Source organism: Schistosoma haematobium, chromosome 1, assembly GCF_000699445.3.
Source record: "Schistosoma haematobium chromosome 1, whole genome shotgun sequence".
In the NCBI taxonomy this organism is placed as follows: Eukaryota; Metazoa; Platyhelminthes; class Trematoda; order Strigeidida; family Schistosomatidae; genus Schistosoma; species Schistosoma haematobium.
In genome coordinates, this window is record NC_067196.1 from 4,292,441 (window position 1) to 4,318,803 (window position 26,363).

The 26,363-nt window shown below is 34.7% G+C and overlaps 1 protein-coding gene across 1 annotated transcript in view; it reads right to left on the reverse strand.

The window, feature by feature from the left end:
• TCTE1_1 (T-complex-associated testis-expressed protein 1) overlaps window positions 1-26,363 on the reverse strand; it is a gene marked incomplete at its 5' end in the record, with an annotated part of 65,905 nt that overhangs the window by 30,846 nt on the left and 8,696 nt on the right. The window contains 16 exons of the mRNA XM_051214203.1: window positions 1,476-1,549; window positions 3,837-4,162; window positions 6,121-6,395; window positions 6,958-7,147; window positions 9,923-10,111; window positions 11,871-12,157; window positions 13,491-13,557; window positions 14,923-15,243; window positions 16,609-16,808; window positions 17,311-17,671; window positions 18,921-19,051; window positions 19,481-19,704; window positions 21,911-21,994; window positions 23,946-24,037; window positions 24,460-24,703; window positions 25,377-25,763. Of these exons, the coding sequence (XP_051072954.1) occupies window positions 1,476-1,549; window positions 3,837-4,162; window positions 6,121-6,395; window positions 6,958-7,147; window positions 9,923-10,111; window positions 11,871-12,157; window positions 13,491-13,557; window positions 14,923-15,243; window positions 16,609-16,808; window positions 17,311-17,671; window positions 18,921-19,051; window positions 19,481-19,704; window positions 21,911-21,994; window positions 23,946-24,037; window positions 24,460-24,703; window positions 25,377-25,763 (3,452 nt within the window). The remainder of the gene's footprint in view (window positions 1-1,475; window positions 1,550-3,836; window positions 4,163-6,120; window positions 6,396-6,957; window positions 7,148-9,922; window positions 10,112-11,870; window positions 12,158-13,490; window positions 13,558-14,922; window positions 15,244-16,608; window positions 16,809-17,310; window positions 17,672-18,920; window positions 19,052-19,480; window positions 19,705-21,910; window positions 21,995-23,945; window positions 24,038-24,459; window positions 24,704-25,376; window positions 25,764-26,363) is intronic.

Sequence of the window (26,363 nt, forward strand, 5' to 3'; positions counted from 1 at the left end):
ACAAATGCAGGGTAATGGTAACTTCTTAACAAATAATGCAAAAATGCAAACAAACTCAGTTATTTACCAACTATTATAAATCATCACAATAATGATAAAAATAATTTAATAATATAATTTAGAAATTAAATGCTAATATTCTTGTAATGAGCTTTCAGTAGTGACTAACATCATCATTTGAATGAGGTCTGAGATGTAGTCCGACTGTGTAAACAGAAGCAAAGGTAGCAATATTAGAACTCCTTGGTGGACCAATTCAATTCAGTAAGATATAACACAAATCAAGTTTTACATTTTTTTTCTAACAAAAAAAGTGGCCGATATTTGTAGCTGATGGAAATGAATGTCAATAGTGGATTTTCTATTATTGGTGCCTCACTTGAAAAACATATCAATGTTAAGAGAGACCATCATTGTCACAGAGAAATATAGTTTTATCAATAATGTCTTGTTCAATATAAGAAAAATCTGCATACCAAAACAATTGTTTTATTCAGAACAAACCTACCAACATTCAAATGGATTAACAGAACAGGGAGAAAAAGTAGGTCCAGCAATAAAATGAGCTTAATTCACTAATCAGTGTAAACAGAATAGAGTCTTGAATAGTCCATCCTTAAGTTGATCAGTCCACTTTTCTACTGATCAGTGCTACAGGATGGACCGAGATGCTAGAAGATTCTAAAGTAAATTCTCTAATATTTTTATCACTAACTTTCTTATTCACTTTTACTAAGATGTACATTGTTACCTTCCAATTACTGTTCTGATTCAAACGAAGTATCATGATGCAGGAATACTAAAGAACTGAATAATATAATCTCCGCAACCCTATACTGATAATTACCATGTGCTCACTAGTGATTAGCTTCGTGAGTGAATTCTCGGAGTTCTAGTGAGAAACCGTGACCAGTAGAGCCATTCCGTGTCGGGTAGAGACAGGTATCTACCTCAGTACAATGGTAGGTGGTCGCGCAATTTCGTGGATTGGTTAAAGTTAGACATTAATACCGTTGAATGCCCGCTCAGTGGTCTAGAGGTCAAGCGTTCACGCGCGAGACTGAAGACCCTGGGTTCAAATCCCGCGAGTGGGATCGTGGATGCGCATTACTGAGGAGTCCCACAGTATGACGAAACGGCAGTCCAGTGCTTCTAGGTTTTCAATGGTGGTCTAACATCAATCAGTTCATGATTTCAGTTAATTTAATTTATTCATTAAAAAATTTTGCGAAGAAAACTAGTTAAATTAATCCAGTAGTCTATTTGTTTTATCTCCGCTGTTAATTTCAATTGGTTGGAATTTAGATAAAAAAACGTGAATGAATAGAGGAGACAGATATTCATCCTATTATGCCTATACACAGAATAACAACAGCTTTACACAACAACAACAACAACACAAAAACAACAGTCAGCTTAATAAATTTCTATATACATAAATGAAAGATTAGAAACGATATTGTTGATAAACGAACCTTTTCAAACTAGTTAAACAATGATAAGTTAGTTGACAATGACCCATGTCCAATATTTGTAAGCGAATATTTCCCTGTTGGATAAATATCAAAAGAAAGATGTATTTTAACTGAGTATAGAAAATATTTTGATTAGGCAACGACGAGACTATAATTAATGGACGAGCCAATCAGAAGTGTTTGAAGGATTTCAAGGTCATAGCGACAACTTTAGCACCTGATGCTCACGTGAAATCGGTTCACAGCGGATTTTAGACAAAACGTGATAATTGAGCGGCTATAAATGAGTCTATTAAGAAGCTCCTTTATTTGTGATTGTGGTAGTCAAATGACTTGTAGACCTTGTGCAGACTACCGGGATATTGTCTTTTAAAGTAATATGTGTTGGAGGAAGAAGTTTGTTAGAATAAGATTCTTTAGCTCGATCCAGATTGAGACTAAGGTAGATTATGACAATTGTTGCGAACTGGATAATAAAAGCACCAGTAACACTGGCTGCAGCCGGGTACTACAATATATACGGAGGAATGGAGAGCGTACAGATGCCTATATAGACTTGGTTATGTGCATCGCGTCGTTATCCACAAGTGGCATTTTGTGGACTCAACAAACGAAGTGCACACAAACGATATCTAGGCTATATGGTCGAGACTGAAAGAGATTTCGCGACCTTATCATGGCTCCAGAGGCCGACTATTATGGAGCTTTATGGATGACTTTTTCTACCGTATGTATTACGATTTTAGAGCCTCTGAACCCCTTTCTAACCTTGACAAATTTTTGAACCATGTAAAAGAAGTGTATTCACTTTAATTCTTTGGTTTTGTACAATATATTTTTACACTATATTAGCTGTTTTCCGATTGGCTAATTTTTCCCGAGGTCACCTAAAATTCGTTCAAAGGTCGTCCATAAATTATAGTCTCGCAATGGGCCTAGTTCAAAGACTATATAACTGAATAAAATGTTAAGCCGATGTATTTAAATCCAATCTATTCATTTAAGATGTAATCGTATCACTCCGTTAGCATGTTAGGCACCGAAAGGTAGTCAGTAAGAAACTCTGAACATACGTTTCTTGTTACCTGGCACTCATCAGTAAGATAATCTTAAGAGAACTAGTGCTCAATGATAATTCGGTGGTTAGGGGTTTTGACTATTAGTAACAGGTTCAAACTTGACCCACATCGGTTTTGAGAGACGGGTAGCATCACTAGTCCCAGAATTCAGAGTGACTAATAGAAAAGTACATAAATCTATACCTTGTAATTGAATTGATGAATAAAAATAAATGTATCTTCCTTAACTTCTCTTCTATTAGAAGACGTATTGAATGAAACAATAGACGATGACAAAAATCTTGATTACCTAAACATTTTACATCAATAGGTTATGAGTGTCGAACGTCTCTAGATGCATAGTGATAATATCAAAAAACAGGCGCATAACTAACTATATAAATACAAAGAAAGCATCACTGAGCCAAAATAACAATGGAAATTCAAATCTACGAAAAGAAAAATAATCAATAAGTGGACAGGATTTCTAGATGCCATTTAAACAATCCAGCAAAGAAATCCGACCTTCTTGTAAAGCTGCTGGATAGCAGGGGCAACCTTGCTAGTTAACTTTGGCGATCGGTGAAGATAGGAATAATTCATCATTCTGGTGTAAATCGGATTAACCTGAGATCTATTCTCAAGACCCTCTCAAAATCTAGTGGACCACCTGATGTGTATGCTTATGGACATGAAGCGTATGAGTCTCGGCTAGTATGGTTTGTGCATATAGGTATGTGCAAAGGGTGGGTGCGTGGGCCATCACAAAGGAACGTTAGCTAGAATCTGTCTGCCCCATGATATGAAAGTAAATACTAGGAAGAGATAATCACCAACCTCCCCTGAAAGAGCGCTCATGCTTATATGTATGTCACGAAGTGCGAGAGTGAAAATCTTTGCATCAGCAATACGCATGTAATGCGTAAGAGACAGTCTATGGTAGCAAATACGTTCTACGGGACATGTGATCATCTACCCTATCAAGTGGGTAAATATACTTACATATATGATACTGAATGCATGAGTGAAAACTTGTAAACTCATAGTACATATGCAGACTTATTCATGCTCATGGTGCGATCCTGAGTGTCAAGACCTGGGATAACGATTTCCCACAAAATCACACCCATGCAGTGGATTTATGAGACTTGAGAAATAGAGACTATCTCCAGAAGAACCAATCAACTTTACTAGATAAGGTTTCACCAGCGTTAATACGGCTAAAAACATCAACAATTTATTATTCAAATCCAATGAATAGAATAAATAAACAAAGTATTAATTCACAGAAAACAAATATTACTTTAATTAATGCTGAACAAATTGAATTCAATAATTGATCACCAAACGAGGATTCCTTGAAAGTATTAAATTTTTCCAAATTTTTCATAAACACTTCAGATGAATTATTATTTAACCAACTTAAAGATGATACTTCCAGTGTACTAACAGGAAGATTTATTGGGCATTGTTTATTTGTTGAAATGCTTTGAAATGTAGAACATCCTCTTAAACGTAAACATTTTAAAGCTTTTAAACAATTCATAGATAATAAATAATTTAATTGATTAGGAGAGATTTGAGGATTCCAGCTTAAATCCAATTCTGATAAACAGGATACAAATGAATCTGTACACACATATACACAAATAATATTTCAGAAGAGAAATGAACAAGGATATGAAGAAAATATTGATCAGCACAGGATATAATTCAAGAATATAAAATCTACAGACATTAATAATGCTGAAGGCAATAGTCAGTCAGTCAGCTACAACGTAGGACCAGGCACATATATGCATCGGTCGAAGTAGCCATACCGCAGTAGTACAGCAAGATGAACACCGGATTCATAGGAGTGGTTAAGTCAATGGTGGTAATATATAAAAGAAAGATTGCATATAAGGATATAGTACAGGAAGAAAGATATGAAGTGATTTTAATCTCTTAGTTTAAGGGAAGACAGAGAGTGTATACAATAGTTATATAAATATTAACATTGGATTGGTAGCTGACAGTGGAATCCAAGACCTAACTTATGTCTTATATATTCGTTTAACACACAAGAATATTGGTACAACTAAACACAAATAAATACACGCCACACACCCAAGGGAATGAAATTGTGAGCAGATAAAATAAGTAGCATTATAACCGGAAATAAATAAATGAGCCATCTTTGGTGTCGTCGTGACATTAGTCTAGCTGTAAAACGTCGAGTTTACAGCGCGTCAATGAGAGCAGTTTTGCTCAATATCTCTTCAATTTAAGGATATTTGAAGACACTTTGTGCTTGATCATTGTTGTTTCCGAAGCATTACAACATCATGTTCCAAATGCCTTGTGTTCCAGTGCAGTGATAACTTAATTGATCTGATCATCTCGGAAGACGAGTATTACAAACTTGAAAAAATGTTTTACAAATGTCATCCTAGCGATTCGCACAGCATCCATTATTTGTCAACGAAGGATCTTGGTACAAAAAGTGAAGAAGTGGTTACGTTATGACGTGTAGCGTAATATGTAATAAAACCATATAATAACAGGCACATGTAGGTCCATTATGATTTCATAATTTGGGTCCTCAAGACAGAGCAACTCAGTAGATCAAGATAAGGCTACGAATAGAAGCCAATGGCTATAGTAAGTTTTGCTATACATTTCTCAAAAAAATTAACTTCACTGGAAATAATCCTATTTAGTGGTATTTTTTAATTAAACTATTTCTCCAATTGTACACTACTCTAATTTGCTTATTTTTACTGATTTATCTGTAATTAATTAAACTCCTTCCTTTAACCGTTCACAATTCCATTTCTCCCTCCCCCCATTTATGTGGTGTATGATTTATTTTGGTGTTCATTAGCATCAATACTTTCTTTATGTAATAAATGAAAAAATTAATCAATCTCTATGGACATAGGGAAAACATACATCCTAGATTTAACTTGTTAACTATAATTTGTCTAAGAAAAGATAGATATTGGCTAGCAATTGAATCCAATTTGACGCGCGTTTCGTCCTACTTGGGACTCGTCAGTTAGATGTACCTGCATCCCAGAGTTGATATTCACTCTGGGACTTCAGGCTATATAACGAAGCAATCCGCACAGGATGCATATATGCCAACATGAGACTGGTTAATTGCAGTTGTAAATAACAATGGAAAGATACAAGTAAAACAACACCAAGTGAATTTAAACTTAATCCCATTGCACAACCAGGTGGCTATCAGGACTCAGTAACCAAGTCGATAACGCAATGGCGTTTGAAGCGGACAGTACTGAGTTCGAGTCCAAGAGTGAACATCAACTCTGGGATGTAGGTACATCCAGCTGACGAGTCCCGAATAGGATGAAACGTGCGTCAAACTGGATCCCACTGCTAGCTACTATCCACTTTTGCTTAAAAAGCTTGTGAATTAAGGCTATATTGAGGCGATCCGCACAAGATGCATATATGCCAACATGAGACTTATTAATTGCAGTCCTAAACAGCAATGGGAACATACAAGTAAAACAACATCAAGTGAATTTATAATTTGTCTATATTATATATATATATAAGTATAATTAAATGAAATCTACCTGTAGACAAACTACGAAACATTTGTTCATTTTGATAATTTACATTCATTGTATTAGTACCACCAAGTGAACATCCAGTTAAATTCAAATAATTCAATTTAGGGAACACTTTTAAAATAGTTTCAATAAATCTTATCCAACAATTATTATGATTTGTTGACAGGTCATATTCTAATGAATTAGTATTCTCTAAATTATCTTGTTTCATATTACAACCAAGTAATGGATTATATGAAAGATTTAAATAAAGAAGTCGTGGCATAAGTACATCCGAGCTGAAGATTTAGAAGAAAAGGATAGAAAAACTGTTTGAAAACAATATAATAAATTACGATTGATCAGTTGTTCTGATTAATGCCTAGACCCCAAATACCCTGGTACAGCTGTGAGTGCGAAGAGTCAGATCTCCCTCTCCAAATGAATTAGCAAGAATATACTCCGTCAGACATTTGTTAACAAAATCCAGTAACTTGAATTTAATTGTAGTTGGTTAAATAACATAAAGTAACACCATTGATCTATTGAAGCTGAGACATAACATATCGGAATGTGAAACTGATTAACGAGAGTTCGAATACATCAGAAATCAACAATTCACCTAGGATTACAAGTATGCCTCTCTCTGAAAAATAGTAACTAGCATGAAAATTATATCCAAGATTTCCTGTTAACTACGAATAAAAATAGTGCATACAACATCAAATCAATTAGAATAATGGCTACATTATAACTTGATTGGTAGAATTTACCCAGAACTAAGAAAACTAAACAAACATGATATTTGATCATTACTCAATAATCAATCAATGTACAATCCAAAACAAACAAAAAAAATACCCCTTGTCTTCTTTGAATCTCTTCGATAAAGAGCATAGAAATCGACTGAAAAATTGTTCATTGAATAAATTCATACTTAGATTTAATTTAACCAGATGTAGTGAAAGTTGACATAAATAATCTGTTAAATTAATACAATTCATAGAAGAAAATTGTTTTGTATCTATAATATCTGTAGTTAAAGAGTTACCTGTAAATAGGAAAAGTAACAAAATATCATAAGACAAAAATATAAGCAGTGACATATTGATAAAGGATAATTCTATTGGTAATCTGTATACATTTTTAGTTTATTTATCTTGAAGCATATCTTTTATGTCTAATGTTTTCTATTAACATTACTATTGCTCTATAGTCTAGCTATGCTGACGTCCTGTGGTAACTTGACACGATGAACATTATTTACCATATTCTATGTTGCATATAATTGACTGACCGATTGATTCCCCCTAACTGATAGATTATGATAATCGTTTAAGATACTGTGGTGTGGGTTACCTATATCCACATAAGTAGTATAGAACGATGGTCAGGCATAGAATATATTTCAGTAGAAGATCAAAAAGGAAAGAACGGGGAACGGAACGGAACGGAATTGGTATGAAATTACATGAACAATGAAATCTGAGACAATCGACTGATATTTGCCAAAGGAACAGTCGATGGATTGATATTTTGCAAATTAACTACTTACAATATGGTTCTCAAATTTTAGTGAGATATTCTATAATTTTGTGCTCAAATACATTCGATTGTCCCCACTTGTGTTCTTGTTCACTACAATACTACTGTGATTTTATGAAAAGCTTACTATTTACTGTGAAACTAATTAATGTGGAATTCAGCAAGTGAACATTACCACAATATATGGTATACTTTCCTTGTCATCTATCACTTAAAAGGAGATATAAGTGATTAAGATAGAAGTAATCTTATAAATAAATATAATGTAATACTAAACATAGCTATTACAGTTAAATATATTGAAAATGTTTCCAAATGACGCTGACTGGTATGTAGTTAGATGAAATTGAAGAATGTTTTTTCATACATTTTATTGAATATTAAAAAGCTAAGTAGATATAAGACTGGGAATCGTTTCATAGTGTTGTATCTAAAAAAAGTACCAAATGGAGCTGTTTAACTAATAATCCCTTAGAAAAATTGTTTATATTACATAGCGTGTAGATTATTTGCGGTTATTTTAATTTTCATAACTTACATCCTGTGTCTATAAGATATGTATGTAGCATGGACCAACATATATATTTGTCAAGGCCTAAATCTTTTTTGACTACATCAGATAAAGAGAAACATATTATTATCCCCTTCAGTCTTAAATGTATGTAAGAATGTTTCTATGGTTTTTGAATGACATCGATCTACATACTTTGAAAACCATAGCAGTTAATGCCAATTAGGGTCATCATTTTATTGCATTGTGATGTGAATCTTGCTAGAAAAGATTAAGCTTACAACGCGTCGTAAAGAGCGATTTCACTTTATGATTATGAGAAATGGTGTCTTTGAGTTGACGATATTCGGCGACTATGTATCCGATCATCATTGTCAGTCAGGGATTCCCGATAATCAGTGATAACAGATGAGTCTGGAAATAAAAATTTAGGTATAGTGACAATAATCCAATTGGTGTCGCAATTTAGATACACAGAATTAGATGGCTAAGATATATTTTATGGATATTATCCCAGTTGATCCTACATTCCTCAGTAATTACCGACGCTGAGAATAAAAGAAGAAAGTAGTACGTTCACGACATAGAGCCATAGTATGACAGAAAAGACTGGTAACTGTCAATACAAGTTGGCCATTTGGGTGAGATCCTAAAGATTACGTGATCACTTTATTGCTATGGCATCATATATGGGTTGAATACAGGAATTAATGGTTATTCTTGTATGGTTTTCTATCAAAGTCTTCATAAAAGTGAGTGAATTCTTAATTGGCTCTATTTTTAACTGAAATGTATCTCATGTCATATGCTATTACTTTCCATACACTTATTTCTTCACAATACAATCGCATCTTTTGTGCGGTGCATATTTTCGATATTATTTACTATTTATTTGAACAAATAAAAATTGGTACAAATGGACACCGAATACATATGCGCCACACAAGTCATTTGAGTTGTTTATGGGTTGTGATACTGCCCCGGTGCCCAGAACAAAACTCAAATGTATCAGGATATATGTGTTTAAATAAAAATAATAATGATAATAATAATAATAATAATAATATGATTTATATATGAAAGCAATCATGCACATGTCTAAAATTATGCGGCACAAGGCATTGATAAGAAAATACAAAATGTACTACTACCGATTAAATAAGTAAATTAAAAAAGTTTTTAAGCGATACATGCTAAACGATTTTATGATGCAGAATTGATTTATTTTGATGAAAGTCATCGGATTAATGTTATAGAGTTTATGTTACAAGGTGTAGTGAAGATTTCCTTAAGATCAGGTTTAGCTGAAATAGATCAGTAATAAAGTTTCAAAGTGTGAAGCTTTTGTGACGCAAGATTGAATCAAACCAGGGAGTATTAATCCTCATAAGACTACACATACACTAACACGATTGGACTTCTGTTGACTACTTCTAGCCTCCTAAGGGTATCATTAAATAAATAAAACAAACTAGTGTAAACAAATTGTGATAAGTTGAAGATAACACATACACGTACACACTCGAAGTACAGATAACTTGCAGAATTTGGACATTTTTAAAAACACCCGAATTTATCTAAACATCATCTTACTAAAAAGATTCATCTCAAACTGAGTGAAACAATATTCTGATGTTGAGATTTCTATGATGGTAGATATAGATCTACTTGGATAATACATGATGTATCAGTGAAAATGAACCATTTACTAGAGGAAACAGATGTTAATAAGGAATTAATTACTAAAATTTTAATTGAATGATAATGTACCCTGAAGTTTTACTTCTGTAATCACTCGGATACCACCATCACGAACTAGTTGACCTAACAATTTACAACATTCTATATCTTCTAGAGAAAGATTTGATAAATCCACAACTCCAGTATTCCGTGCTTTATCAATGACTGAATGGAGGAATGGTGATACAGTATCTTGAGGAAGTTTATTTGACTTTGACTCTAAAGAAGGAAAGAATTAAATAATGAAAGAGTAATATTGAACAGCTTAAGTGCATAGAAAAGCAAACAAAACATGGAAAAAAAATCGAAACGTTTGATCAGAGTATGATATGCAGATTGTTAAATTTCATGATGTCCATCACGAAGTGACTTTGTTTAAACAACCATTGAAAACCAAAAACCATTGGACAAATGTTTCACTCTAGAATGATACTCCCCAACAATTTACAACCATAACCGCACCAAAGAACGAACTCAGAATTTTCATAACTCATGTCGAGTCCTTAACCTCACGAATCACTGTGTTGCCACCCAAAAATTTACGTTCTTTTCTTCATTCAATCCACGATATGACATGACCACCATTCATTGTCAACGGTGATTTTTATCTTAAACTACGCTCAAAACGAAGAGAAACATTTGACGATTTTCAATTATTCTACTCTGGGGTTTCACTGTGTATAGATAAACCGTTCTGCCTCTACAATGTGGCTCTTAACTGTTTGGTGGGTTGGGGAAAAACTCCACGTTGTCACGTCATCTGATTGCATCGTAGTCAGTAATTACGATTGTTTTCGTTTAATTAGTCGCTCAATTGTAGATATAATGGAATAATTTCGGCGAGACTAGAACCTATGGAAGAACCAATCACGTATAAGATAACAGGTCATGGATTTTGGCGCGAAATTCATTTATCCATTTGGTCAAATGGCGTTTTGGCATTTTAGCTGATGTCAGTTCGTGATGTAATCCCTAAATCTAATTCCTAACCCTAACCATCAACTGTAAATCATAATTCTAATTACTCACACTAGTTCATAACCTTCATTTAGTCCTAGTTAGTAGGTGGACATTCTCAAAGTCACTTTAGCGTCTCTCAAAGCTCATCCATAAATTATAGTCTCACCATAATTCCTATTATAGAATTAATTGGAGGTATGATTTCTGGTATGTTGTAATCTTTCTTCCATCAAGACTGACTGTGCTACACTTGAGACGACCGTAGCGTGATGAAGTGGTATTTACGTCATAGTGCACTACATTTTTCGGGTAAGCCAGCAACAACGACGAGGGACGAGACACGCTCTTCATCATGGACTACAGTGTAAATAATAGTTCCTGCTTCATTTTTATTGATCTCCAGGTGCATGGTCAAAATCGGGAACGTGAGTGGAGTTTATCCTTATTCTTCATATGTTAGTAACATTTTTGAAAGTAGGCTGTAACATTACTATCTGGTTTTTCAAAAAAATAGGATTGAGGACAAGTTTGAATTTACAATTCAGTGGTTAAAAACCGAGCCATTTAACAACAAGCTTATAGCTCATCAGCTAAGTAACAACTTTCAGTAGAATGAGTATGAGCAGTACAGCGCATTTAAGCCGTATCAATCAACTAAAATCCGTGAATCGATTTCCTCCAGTACTACTTCAAACACAGAATGTAACGTTATGATTCCACTATATGTAAAGAAAAATACTACAGTCTGATATCAAAGTCACCTATCAAAACTTATCTCCGAAATAAATGTACATTAGAGAATAGCATAATGTTCTAAATTAAAAACTAATTTATTGATTAATGACTAAACAAACATCACTTCACTATAAGCTGACAGCCAAATAGAATTTGTCTAGAAGTGTCATATTTCAATTAAAGCAGTAAATAAGCCTAACTACTTGCTTTCTTTTCAAGTTACGAATAGACTACTATATATCAAACATGACTACTGAAAAAAAGAATGGAATGGATCATTTACCATAATTTAAGTGTGATTGAATATGTTGATTTGATGGATTAGTTGGAGTTTTTTGAGTAACAACAGACTCGTTTAATTCAGCTAAAAGTTCAACAACTGATCCAGATTGACTTAAAACTGGAATAATTGAAAATAAACGATCTGAAGGAAGTAATAGAGCTCGATCTCTGGTACATAGACGAACTAATTGTTCACCGGATTCTGTGATAGGAATATTAGAATTAAATCCCAAAAGAATTTGACGTCGACGATATGCTTCAGTTGCTAACCATGATACACTACGAGACCTATTTCATTTGTAAAATAAATATATGTTCTTTTTGTTATAATAGTAGAGTAAAATAATTTTCAAATAAACTAAGATAAATAAGAATACAACATCCCATTCATCTAAACCATTATTATTTAGTATTGAACGATTATTATCAACAATGGTCGACTGAAACGTCACATCATATACAATCAACGGTTTGATGGAATATTCGATTAATTATTAGTAAATCACATATAATCCTAAAACAATAACAGAACATATTTGGCAGAAATAAAGAGATACAAATTAAATCATTGTTGTTATTTCATAGTAGATGTTAGTTAGTGAAAGCCAAACAAGCCCTTAGTATACAAGCAAAATTTTCATCAACAACAAGTATACTTATCCTGACGACACTTCCAAAACACTTAATATGGCTAACACGCTCAACTCTTTATCATCAAAAAAACTAATCACGGAGACTAATCTGTAATTAATAATCCACATTTGGAGGTAAAAACATTGTTTCCTACATTTATATTGTCACCAAAGATTGAGTATTCTCAAACACTAATACTTTATTTACTAAAACGCATAAACATAGGTACGAGGAGACACCACATGAATGATTCGATTTGTGTGAGGGTTGGGTAACTGCCCGGGCACCTAAACCAAGACAGGTGGTTTTCTTAGGAGGCCACTCCGTGAGCCTTTGACCTAAAGGTCTGATCCACAAAGCAGTGGAGCAACGTAAGGAGATGCAGTTCAATGTTAGCCAGTGACCAACAATTGGTTCATATGCCATTAGTTCCCTTAGGATCCCGGAGCCCATGTGCACCACTGGTTTGGAATCAGGGTTTTCCAACTCTTCTAGGTGAGTCCTCCGTATCTACCAACCCGGTTAAAGCGACGGACATCCGTTTTTCGTCCTCTCAATTTCGTAATCAATACCCGCGCCACGAGAAGGCAGTGAGAACTCCCCTGACAGTGGTGGTATACGTGTGGTCATATGAGAGCACTTCGAGAGGCAGAGCGGACTCTCGCCGCTCTCAGCCGTACTAGGCCACTCGGTCATCTATATAATTTTAAGTTGATGAAAGGATTGTAGATTAAGAATTATTTATTGAAAGATAGAACAAATCAGTCTAAAAAATGTATATACAATGTTACACTAACAATAAAAGACCGAATTTCACACAAAACTTTAGGATGGAACGTCTATAATTTGACATACTGATACGTTTTTTTTACCGTTGAAAGTTAAAAAACATCTACTGACATATTGTGTGTTTTGTTGAAACAATCCATTTTTATGTAAAATTCTAAATTGTTGAGTTAATCTGCATATTTATAATTTGTAAACTTACATTGAATCAACAGGAACCAATACCGATATATCAGAAAACGCTACTTTAACTGAACAAGATGTTGTTTCTACAGAAAAAAACAACAGAAAAAGGGACTAAATGTAATAGATGAAAGATTAAACTTATCAGCATTCAAGAAAAGGTGCTAATATAGTGTGAAATATAACATTTTCTTTCTACTTGCTCAGGTGAACAACAATATGTATATGTGTTAAAGTTACTCTTTCTGTTTCGTCGATTTCTTACACGTTTTCAACCATTGGATATGATATAATTACGTAAGGCTAGTACTAAAAACCATAAACGAAAGATCTATTGCTCCCCATATACTTGGACAATAACGATACAAAGACAGCATGGATCAAAGATCTGAGGAGAAATGGTATGATTACTCTACAAGTATCGATAATCAACCACTGGGTTTCAGGTTTAATCTAAATTCTGGGTAGAAACCCAAGTTCCTACAATGTTTGGCATACGCTTTATTAGGCACACTGCTAAATTTGTTAGAGTTAACTAGACTTAAGATTTTCATACAAACACCATGAAACAATTGATACGACTGTGCTAACACTCACGTGGAATACTGGTTTGTAGGTTTCTGTGTTTGATCAGAACATTATAACTACTGGATCTAACTTAATGATCATTAGCATATAATAGTTTTGGCAGAATAGAATATCGTACTGAGTCATGTAGTACACACATAACAGAATATCTGACCGAGAATTTAGGCTAAACAGTAGTTTAATTATTAACACAGTTACAAGTAGTCCATGCACAATAAAACCCAGAGTAGAATCACTAAAATCAATGGTAGGTAGGATATTACAATTATTAAATAGTGTCACATATATTTTTAACAAACCTGACTGTCTATCTTTGCTCACCAACCAATTACAGATCAGTGTAGCAACAACAGGTTTGATATTTTTATTCTATAAGGTTACATATCGCAATAGCTAATAGGCTACATGAATACGTCTTTTTCCATACAATTCAAAAACTTATACTTAAAATCAGGCACAAATTGAAAAGTCCCTAGAAATTTGTTGTGTTTATTCATCTGAACGATTTAACTATGAAGTCATCATATTTTTGAAACAACTCTAATAGTGTAAATCCTACGAAGTCAGCTGCCAAGAGGATTCCTCTAATAAAAGAATAACATAAAATTAACATCTTGTGCCGATATACGACTGATAGTGAGATCATAATATGATTTATTTAACCAACATCTGTCGCATAAATGGCCGATAATGAAATCTCCATGAAGTAAATCACTCAAAGCTCCGAGAACACATGTTGCAATATCCCCCATCATTAATGTCACTACTAAATAATCAGACAGAATTCATAAGACAAAAAAAAAGAAATTGTAATGAAAGAACTAATAAAAAAGGTTACCGATCGTTTAGAGAGCATTTTTTACCTGGAAATTCATTCGTAGGGAGTTTGGGTAGTTTTAACTGATCATTATTAACTGTAGCTGGTGGTAGACAGTTATTCGTATTAACTGAACTATCTTTACCAGAATGTGAAGATTCTTTGAAGGAATGATTCAATTGTTTATTACATTTAATCGGCGTAGAAGTAGATTTCGGTGGTAAATGCTTATGCGACCCTCCAACAACTGATGATGATGGTCCTGGTGGGAGTGAAGATAAGTTATCATTTTGTGTAGAGGTAAAAGCCATATGTGGTAAAAATTCCAGATCCTCCTGACGGGAACGATTTTTACTAGATGCTGTAGCTGAAAATTATTGTTCAAGAAACACACAACAGTAATAAATTAGAAAATTGCATAAAATCTGAACAGGAAGATACTACTTTCAATACAATTTCTTGACATTAATGAATCAGTGGCTCGTTCATCAAGTGCTGGTCAGACCAATATAGGTTGACACGAACTTCTTTATTAAACCTCGCATGACAGTTGCAATCTATAATTGGAAACCATGGGTAACAAGAGATAAAATAGGTTTCAGTGATGCAGTTACATTTATTCTCTATCGATACTAATAAACATTGAGTTAAATGTCCTGTAGTGGACGATGAGAAGTGTGGCTTAGTGGCTTTGGCAATCGAATTTCAACTGCGCCTACAGGTTTAAACAGTACTCCAACTACTTAAAATTTTAGCACTTTAGTCTAACCCACAAGGCAGTGGAGAAACTTCTGGTGATGTATTCTCATGGTAGCCGGTGACCACAAAATTTTCATATATCATTCGCTTGTTCACAATTCTGGAGCTAATGTACACTACTGGTTTGCAAGGTTTAACAACTACCATAAGTGGACACTCGGTATTGACTTTTACTTACTTACTTACTTACTCCCGTTGCTCTTCGTGGAGAAGCATAGGCCACCCACTAGCATTCTCCATCGACGTCCATCCTGGGCAAACGTTTCTGGTTGTTTCCAGTTGCTATTCATCCTTTTGATGCATGCTTCCAATTCTCGATGTAGTGTCTCTTTTCCGTTTTCCATCAGGATTCCAAGTAAGCGCCTGCTTCGTGATCGCTATTCATTAACCCGGTTTAAGTGCTCAACATTTGCATTTTGTCTCCTCGCTTCCATAAAATGTACCGCCATCGCGTGAAGGCAGTGAGTAAGACATTTCTGACAGAGATTATGGACGCGTAACCTTATGACAGCACTTAAAGAGGGAGAGAGGACTCTTCCAACCCTCAGCAGAACCAGGACCTTTGGGAGCAGTAGTATCGCTGACCCTTGAGCAAAACCATTCATTTCAAAATCGAGCGTACAAACTTATACTTAGTTAATGAGTTCGTTTTAACTAATAATTATAATTGTTAAACTGTGACTAAGTAACCGATCTGGGGCTAGCCTGGAAACTTGTAGTTAGTTCCGAATCGGCTTGTCGCAGCTCAAAATTGAGTCGCAACTTACGATGGAAAAGTTGTCAAGTGCTTACAGACTATCAATGGGATTAGAACATTTGATCCCAACAACCATGATGAAACTACCTGCTAAATTCCTCAAACACTAATATGATATTATAGGAGTAAATTTTTTAAAATATGAACTATATATGAAGATTTATGCTTATTATCATAAAAAATAAATGAATTCAATACTTTAAGTCGATATCCTACCAGTACATTTTCCACGTTTAACATTCAAAGCATCAAAGTGTTCTTTCACAGTTGTACTGGAAACAGATCGAGACCCTTTTGGTTTTTCGTCTAAAATCAACCAATCATTGTCGTTTGCATCGATTACATGTGATTTCTTTCTACGTTTTGCTAAGTCCATACTGTCTGTATTACCAGATGACTCGCACTTATCCACAAAACTAAGTAAAGGAGGGATAAAAAAACAATGAATACACTTAACACAAATGAAAGTAATTTACAAACAGCCTATTATATTTTATGAGAATAGAATTTCAAACGAAGATGTACTGTGGAGTTTGCTGAAGAAAATGCACAAAAAAAGACACTAATTGGGTCAAACATGTTAACTTTGATTTAGTTAGCAGGGTAGTATCACTAGCTCACAAGTAAAATGTAGCTCACAGTCCCGTACAAGAATCTGTACTCAATTAATGAAGAAAATCACACACTCGTAAAGATAACACAATTAGAGTCGGAAGTGGATTGACAAGTGCAACACATTTTCCATACCCTATGTGACTAGTCAAATTACACGGCTGGTAAAAAACCAAAGTAGATGGAATACGGTTTAAAACTAGAACTCTTAGAAAAGCAGTAGTGTAGAATTCATCGACAAACCTGTTCAGCCCACTAAAAAATTCATAAGAAAAACAATACAATTATCCAATGTCAATTGTTTACCGTGTTTTTGAACTACCAATAGCTTTCATAGCTTGTTTATATGATTCAACTGCATTGACTGATTTCTTCAATTTAACAGGAGATGATGGTTGACTGTTCTCATCTTGGTCCAAATCAACCATTAAATCATCCCAATTTCGGCTACGAAGAGATTTTCTGTTGAATTTTGTTTTAGATGAGATCGGTGGTACTGAATCCCAGGTTTCACATAAAGAAGACGAACGGGAACCAGAGCAAGGATGGCGTGAATACGATTTTTGATTACTAGTATTATTTTTCATTGCTACTGATGACTCGGAATCATCGGAGGAATGGTTTTCAGGAGTTTCTCTTTTAAGATTACACCAACTATCATAATCAGCTGTTTTAAGAGCAAAAAAGGGTTGAAACTAGTCTAATGAAGAAAATAATATGACAAATTAGAAAACAGACATCATTTGGTTATTGTGCAATCCTTATTATTGAACTGAATGTTCTCTAGAATAAACTTTGCAGTATAAACACGCGTTGATAAGCAGGAGATACAGGTGCTGTGAATTAAGAAACCAAGAAAACCTTTTGTATTCACACCAACATTTTAATGTTACGGACACACCAGAGTTAGTGAGATTTTTAGAAAAAGTGAACGGATCAGTATGTACGCGACTACTCATTTCACCATGGACTACCGGCGGTAAACTAGTCCCTGATTGCTTGAAGGACATTCCGCCTACGCCACAGGTGACGCAAGTTGGTAAAAGCCAATCAAGCCTTATGAGTCCGCGCCGAGATTTCGTCGAACACCAACCCACCAGGGCTCATGAAACTTGAAAGACTTCAACATTGAGTGATCGACACACCCAATAAACTAACTCCTTATCACAAGTTTAGACGTCGATACAGACTAGTCCTGAAGCAACATTATGCATTGAAAGATAGATAAACACATCCTAAACGTCCTTACGTTGTTATTCAGGACGATCAGAAGACTTTGGATTTTGTCATTGTCTTCAGCAAATAAAACTTTGTCAAGTGCGTAGTGGATTTAGTCAGTCAGTCAGTCGCAGCGTAGAACTTGGTGCGTATATACATCGGTTTAAGTCCCCATACTCCATTAGCACAGTGGGATGAAATTGTCATGCTAAATCCCAGAAGACAGGTAGTGACAGTATGAATCTTGGATTTACTGATGAAAGACAGGTCCCTGAATAGTTAAACGATGAGAGCGTCTTCTCTAAAATTATATCAATGATGAAGAAAGTGGAAAACCTAGATTAACACTACATGAGGTTGACAATTCTGATGGCAGTTCTCCATAAGTTTTAACGCGATCAGCAATGTTTGAGTAGAGCCGGAAGCTGTTTGGTACACCTTTCAGTGACAGACACAGTTGCAGAACATCTTGATAAAAGATTTAAATACTGCCTTAACGACAAGGAATACAACCACAGCAGGGCATCGGGATGTTCATGAACCTGACCAGTGGCGAATATATGGTCAATACATCTACGTCCAGATCTGAAATCGGTCGGGTTTTCCCAATTTTGCTGTTCACAACCCATGATTAAGCGTCAGATGAAACTTATATATATATATATATATATATATATATATATATATATATGACATACCACCAAGACGACTTCTTATCGCAGCCAAAAGTTCACTGAATTTAGCGCGTTGTTCAGCAAATGTTCCAGACGCATGACGTGTTGGTTCCCATTGGTCTAACAGATTTGATAAATACTCTCCTTGTTTATTCCTAGAGATAAAAAGCAAGCATGTTGAAAGGTAGTAGAATACATACCACTTGCCCAGAAATATGCCTATACATACACATACATAAATGTAGAATATAAAAGGAAATTCGGGAAATTCATAGCGATAAAACGTTGGATTTGTTTATTTAGTGAATAGTAGTGGTTTAGTACTTAAAGTACTTAACTTTCATGTAGTAATTTACCGGTTTGAACCCCATCCCCCCTTCTGTATAGATAGTCGGATAGAATCTACAGTCCACCCACAATGTAGCTCGAAGTGGAGAACAGAAATCTGTACTTGGTATATGGGTGATAAAACAAGCATTAATTATTTCGAACAATTAGTTTCTCCATTTAGAAAAAGACTGTAAAAGCTGTCAACATTTCTGGGACTTTTTCAACAGAACAAAACTGAAGTAGAGTAAACTCACTTGTGCCATAAATTTGCTCCCCTATTTACAAAAATCAACGCAGTAGTCAATGCTCCATTGTGAATGGCTTCAAAAAGTGGTGTGGAATAATCGTCCGGATAACCTGTATCATCTATTTTTGCACCATGATCAAGTAAATAAGTGGCGATTTCTGACCTATCATGAAATGCTGCTTCATGTATAGGCAGCCAACCTGCACCATCAGGTACATTTACTGGATGACCCTAGAATCCAAAAATAAAATAAAAAGTATGGACGATCATTTAGTCTGGCGTAGAATGACATCATATTTACACAAACTACAACTATAACAGTAGGAAACACTGAGTCTTTTAAACATACAACGGATCTAGAATACATGGACAAAATAATCAATTTTAAGATAATAGGCCTTGGATTTATGGGCGAAATTCAATATTTGCTGGCGGATAACTTGTATTCAGTTAAGTATGAAGTGAAAGTTGCCAGTACTCAGTTACAAAAATTCTGCAAACATAAAATATTGTAAGTAACCAAGCATTACTAAATATCACAAAATGTGTTTACAACTAGTAAAACGATCTTTAAGCAATTGTAAGAAATAACTCCGCTTTAACTGTTAAATAATCATGCAAATATCATAAAACTTACCAAAACTGACCATATTCTTTCGAGTGTTGTGTCCAACTACCTCCCACATGATATCCTTAATCTTTCGACAAGAGATATGACTCAACACAATGTCGAATATGCATCTGCAAAACGTGATTGTTGTGCATCTATGCATAAAATCTTACGTCCGGTTAATTGCATGGTTTTAAAAAAATCCTGTAGGTGTATAATTTCATTTCCAGATTACAACTTAATCAGACTTCACTCTAATATAATGTTATATTCATAAATATATACGAGTAAAACGTTAGATCGATTCAGATCATCATCTGCGATCCTAACATAATCACCACTCAAATAGTGTCACAGTAACTTGGTAAATTACAGCATTAAATATGGATTTGTACATAGTTACTGAGTTAATGTATATTAGACATTCAGAAAATAAACCTAGTCCTGTTATGAATTCTACTATGACATATCCACTTAGTAATATCAGTAATTTATTAACTTCGTGGATGATAAATTTATTTACATCAAAAAACAATAACAACACTTAGATTCACTTGTTGTGGGCTCGACTAGCTTTTGCCAACTTGCGTCATTTATGGAGTAGGCGAGATGTCCGTCTACCAACCAAAGCACGAGATTACTGTGCAGCAGTTCGTTCTGTCCTACTTTATGGCAGTGAAACATAGACAGTAAGAGTAGAAGATATTCGTAGGTTACTAGTATTCGATCATAGGTATCTTCGAAACATTGATCGCATATCCTGGGACTACCGAGTAAGTAACGCAGTTGTTAGGAAATGGGTATTAGGTAAGTATGGCAAATCAATTGATGAAGTAATGAAACTTCATCAGTTGAGATGCCTGGGACACGTGTTACGTATGCCCAGCCACCGACTGCCCCGACGTGCGATGTTTTATGGTGTAGAAGTAGGTTGGAAGATAGTTAGGGGCGACCAGATTAAAACATGGCACAAATCCATGAAGTCACTGACAAGTGGACTGAGCCATGTCGGTAGGTGTGGACTACCTGTTTGGGATCCGCGAGATGATAACGATCGATGGTTAGGGATTTTGAATGACAAGGCTCAAATTCCTTTGCAGTGGCGCAGGTGCATCCACTCTTTGTGTTCTCCCAAATGCTAATCTTCTGAATTCTTCATGTCCCTTTCTTTTTTTTCTCTTTCCAAATTTATTTCACTGGACTATACTCATTGAATAACATCTTCGAACCCTAATCTTTCCGATTACTGCTTATACTTTTACTACCTTTACCACTACGGGATTTGAATAGACAATTGTATCTGTATGCTAATGTGGTATGGCAACTCGAACTGATGTAAGTACATACGAAGTTCTACGTTGTTACTGACTGGCTGATGCTAATTAACCCATGCAACTGTCTTCTGTTCGTAGCGTGATTAATCAGAACACAAGGAAATTCATTCGTTCTATATCTATATCTATATGACTGAAAACTCAAATCACAACCTATAAGACCACAATAAGCCATAAATAAATCAAAATTTGTATGTAACTAAGTTGTTCGTGGTACTAAAACTGAACAAGTGGTGTGTAATTAATCATGAACGACATTTGACATATCAACAATTAATAAAGTGAAAGCTTATGATTAGGGGAATGTTAAAATACTATAAACTGAATATGTATTATATATAATTTGTGGTCGAATAAACTTCACAATTTCACTTGTTCATCCCTATCTAACAGGTTACACTACGTATAAAGATCAAAAGATAAATATTATACAATTATCAGGATATATCTTGTCAAAAGAAAGCAAAAAGATTCCTTTTAAAAAGAAACTAACCAAGACTTCAATTAATTTTACTACATGATTCATATCACCATTGATTGCAGCCACATGTAACGGTGTTTCACCCTTCATATTGGTCTACAAAATGTAAATAAAGAAAAATATTCATTCTGTATACACAAACACACACACACACACAAAAGAACAAAGTACAAAATCCTTTTAAATGAACTACTCAGGAGAAGTAATAAAACAGTAAATTTAATAGTCAAAACGAATAGTCAGTCAGTTATATCCAATATAGAATATGAGACATATGAACACCGAAAGAGAAGAAACGGTAGTGGTATCAGTGATTGTAAAGAAGATTAGATATAGACAATATGATTAGAGAAGAATAAATGGATTGACGGAATAAAACACATCAACAAAACTCAACAATCTCTACAACTTCATACCGATGTATATATAAAGATCCAAGTACGGCCATTCAATGAAACTCATCTAATCAATATAAAGAACCAGTGCAGTTTAGTCTACGTTTATCTGGGGTGATGACTGCCATTGCTCATGTCCCGGCTAGCGTAGGTTTAGCATCGAATTCAAAAGTGGAACATGCTCTCCTAGACTGGATTCCAAAATATAGTTGCTTTTGTACTATCTGACCAAACGAAACAGCAAGAAATCGAAAAGATGGAGGGGTACATCATTGCCACTTCGTTATTTCTGCCTACACCCCCACAGACTGCAGTTCGGATAAAGTGAAAGACAAATTTTACAGAAAGCTTTCCACCCTCCTTCAAAAGCTAAGCGCTTAGATGCAGTAATAGTAGCAAATGGTTTTATTGCCCAAGTAGGTAGTTTAAACCAAACTCAAAGACATTTAGGTAGGTCTTTGTGATTTTTATGAGTGACTTTTTTGTATATTATTCTATACCTGATTTGAATTTCGAACACAATATCTTCAAGTGCGTTCAATAACTTCCCTCTTTCTGACTTGAATACTGGTCCATCCGTGACTACTAAAGTATAATTGGACAGTTTTGGTAGATACTAGCGGGTCGACTCGACTACCACTACAACTTATTACATTGACGTCTCAATGAAACCTGTGACTGGACTATTAAACATGCATTCAAATGGTGATCTATTTGAGGATCACATGGAGAGACTTTAAATCTAGTGTATGACCAGGAAAGACATTAGGGATGCTAAAATTGTGGCTCATTTCATACATTCATCAGAATGTGATTTCGCAGAACAGCTTCGTGTCCAGTTACGCTATTGAGTAATTGCAGGAATAAACAAACCAGATTTAGGAAAATAGATTATTAAAATGCCAGGATTTTCTGAAGATATTGTGATTTTCAACTATTTAACTCGGTAACCACATATGAAATTCAGTCACTTCCAAGGAGCCAACAATGTAACATCGACTAATAATTTGTAACCGATTTGTATAGGCTGAAAATATCAAAAACAAAAAATTCATGAAGCGAGACCTAACCACGGTTTTGCTCTATCATCACTCAGTGAACATTTACAGGTCTCGAGTGTTGATTGAATTTTTCATGACTTGGATGGCTAATTGATCAATTAATAATTTTCTTGTTTTACGAATGTCAAATAAGTAGCTTCCATATTGTGTATGATTTGCAGGCGCTGGGGTTAGGGGAAAAAGTGAATGTATTTATCTTACGACATGATCCCGTTGTATGAAAGAAAGACTGGCATATGTCGGTATATCACGACTTCCTGGTTGGGGTCCTACAGATGGTTAAACTCAGTAGCTTGAAATATTATCAAATATGTCAAAGAAGACAAACCAGTTCTTTACATCTTTCATAAAAGCGAGAGGAACACGCTTATCTGAAATAAGACCCTCTGCGTCACATTGTTAACGAACGGTATCTATTTTTGTTTATTTCTCTCTCATTGTACTACTTTTCCGTCCATTATTTTTAGTGCCCGATTGCACCAGAATTTGCATATTAAATAAGACTAAAATAAATAAACAAACTTGTTCATAAGTCAAAATACCGAGTACGTTTTTAAAGCATCATACTTTAGTGAATAATAATGGTCTTACTTTTAAACAAAGAGCTTTGCCGGATTTTTTACCCTTCATGGTATCCTGGAATTCATCCATAAGTTCTGCACTTCCTATACACTGTTCAAGTTCTAGACAGAAACGAAAGTGAGGTACGGAATATACAGTGCTATTCAAAACTTTTATGAGATAAAGTAGATTTGGGAAAATGAAAAAGTGAATAAATAATGAATAATGGCATTTCAGATGGCCACTGGCTTCTGGAAAGTTCTGGGACCCTTTTAAACATAGTAGCAGGATAGGTAATCATCCAATCAGAAATGTGACGCATGACTTCTCACTTTCCAGATGCTCCTGAGAAACTTTTATTGAATTCTGATCGGATAAGATAGTTCCCAGAGTTTCCATGGCCTCTTTGGGCGTTTTGAAGAATTTTCTGGGTCTCCCTAACACTTACCTTGAATGTAATTAGTTGGCTCAAGGCCGTCAGTGTAGTAGTTTGGCCATAAAATGAAAGAATGGAAAGACACCCATAACAACAATAATATCTAACCTGAATCAGAGGAGAGTGTCTCTAAAAATTGTGTAACACCAGTTTCATCATCACTAATCGATGATGTATTCTTATCGCTATCTCCTACTTCTTCTTCATCTTTCTGTTCGTTATCTTCTTCTTGATGATCTGATTGAGCATCACATGTCTGTTTAATTTGTTCCAGTTCTTGACGTGTTTTCTGTGACTTATCTCTATGATTATACTGTTCATAGTAGTCTAGTAGTTCCTTTAAACAATCAGCCTAGAATATAAATTTTTGTAAAACAAAAAAAAAAGAAAAAGGCAATACAAGATAATCAAAAACATATTTGATATGCATACAAGAGCATTTATATTCCTAAGCATATCAGTCAGTCAGTTAGAACCAATGTATAGTCAGGTGCAAGTGTGCGTTGACCCCAGTTTGTTATACCACATCGGTACAACGAAATGAGAATGACAAAATTCATAGGGAAACGAGTCAAAATAATGTAATAAAAATGATGATGAAAACTACCAAGCACTGAGAATACAGATTGAAATGATAGACTCTATATATATATATATGTAAAGGAATGTTTAAACTCATTATCTAGTGAGATAAATAGTGAATATAACCGCATCATTGTTATAAATTCTGAGCCATGTCACTCCACGTCTTTAACCACTGACAGAGGTTATTACGCAGACCACAATCAGGTAGTCTATATCCACCTACGTGCCTCAGACCAACAGCCAATGACTTTATGGACTGATGTCAAGTTTTAATGTGGATACCCGTAGCTTTCTCCCAAACTATTTTTACACAAATAGACATCGCCTGTCAAGATAGGCGGTGGATAAAGACACATAACACATTTCCTAAACAGATCAATCGACAAAGATCAACATGCAATGTACTAATATTAATTATAGTTCGGATAAAGTTTACTTACAATTAAAGACATAGATCCAGTCAACTTGGAAGCTTTATAAGCAGATAACAATGAGTCTAATGCAGTTGCTGAACCATTCAGAATAATCTTTTGGTCAGCTTCAATATTTTTATCATTAGAAACTGTACAGGAATCGATTATTGAAATTAAACGTTGGGCTTGTGCTAAACTTAACCAACTTGTAGCTATATCCTTTGTGGATAGTCCAGTGGATGTGGCCCATAAAATTTCACGTTTATACATCTCAGCACATTGATCATAACAGCCAAGTGTACGATAAGTTTCAGCCACAGATATTAAAGCAGCATCAACAAGTTCGATAACTTCATTTGGAGCAACTCCTGATTCTGAACAATATTGTTTATAGGCAAGTTCAGAGGATCCTAACTAAAGAAGTGTATAAAATCAAATAGAGAAGCATATGAGTTTATATTTAAATGATCTATTGATAAGTAATCAAATGACAAGTTGCGTATTTGTATAGTTACCCAATGTGAAAGATTACAAGTAAGTTTAACAGTTAAGATTTAATTCATTCGAGAGTGCATGGCCTATAAAACTGATACTGGCCACTTGTTTACGACATTGAACCATCTTATTTTTGTGTTTTTACTGCATAGAAAACGTTATCTTCTGACTAGCGATCTTGTCTTAAGTTTGAAATTACTCGGAGCCCTACGTTAATAATTCCATCGCGTTAGTAACTGCTATTCAGCCCGTAACCTAATGATTAAAAGCGAATGTTTTGACAGGAACAATAGTGGGGTAGGGTGAATGCATACAGCATACAACCCAAAATGAACCTAACACATGACAGGATTGTTATATACCGTCCAACCCACTTCCATCTGAAAGATTTGGAAAACTTAAAAGCCACGAGAAAATCATCAGATTTGGACTGAAATGGACTGTTGTAAGTTATAGCACTTTACTATCTGGAAAGTTTACCAGTTTATGTCTCATAATTTATTAGATATCATACATTTG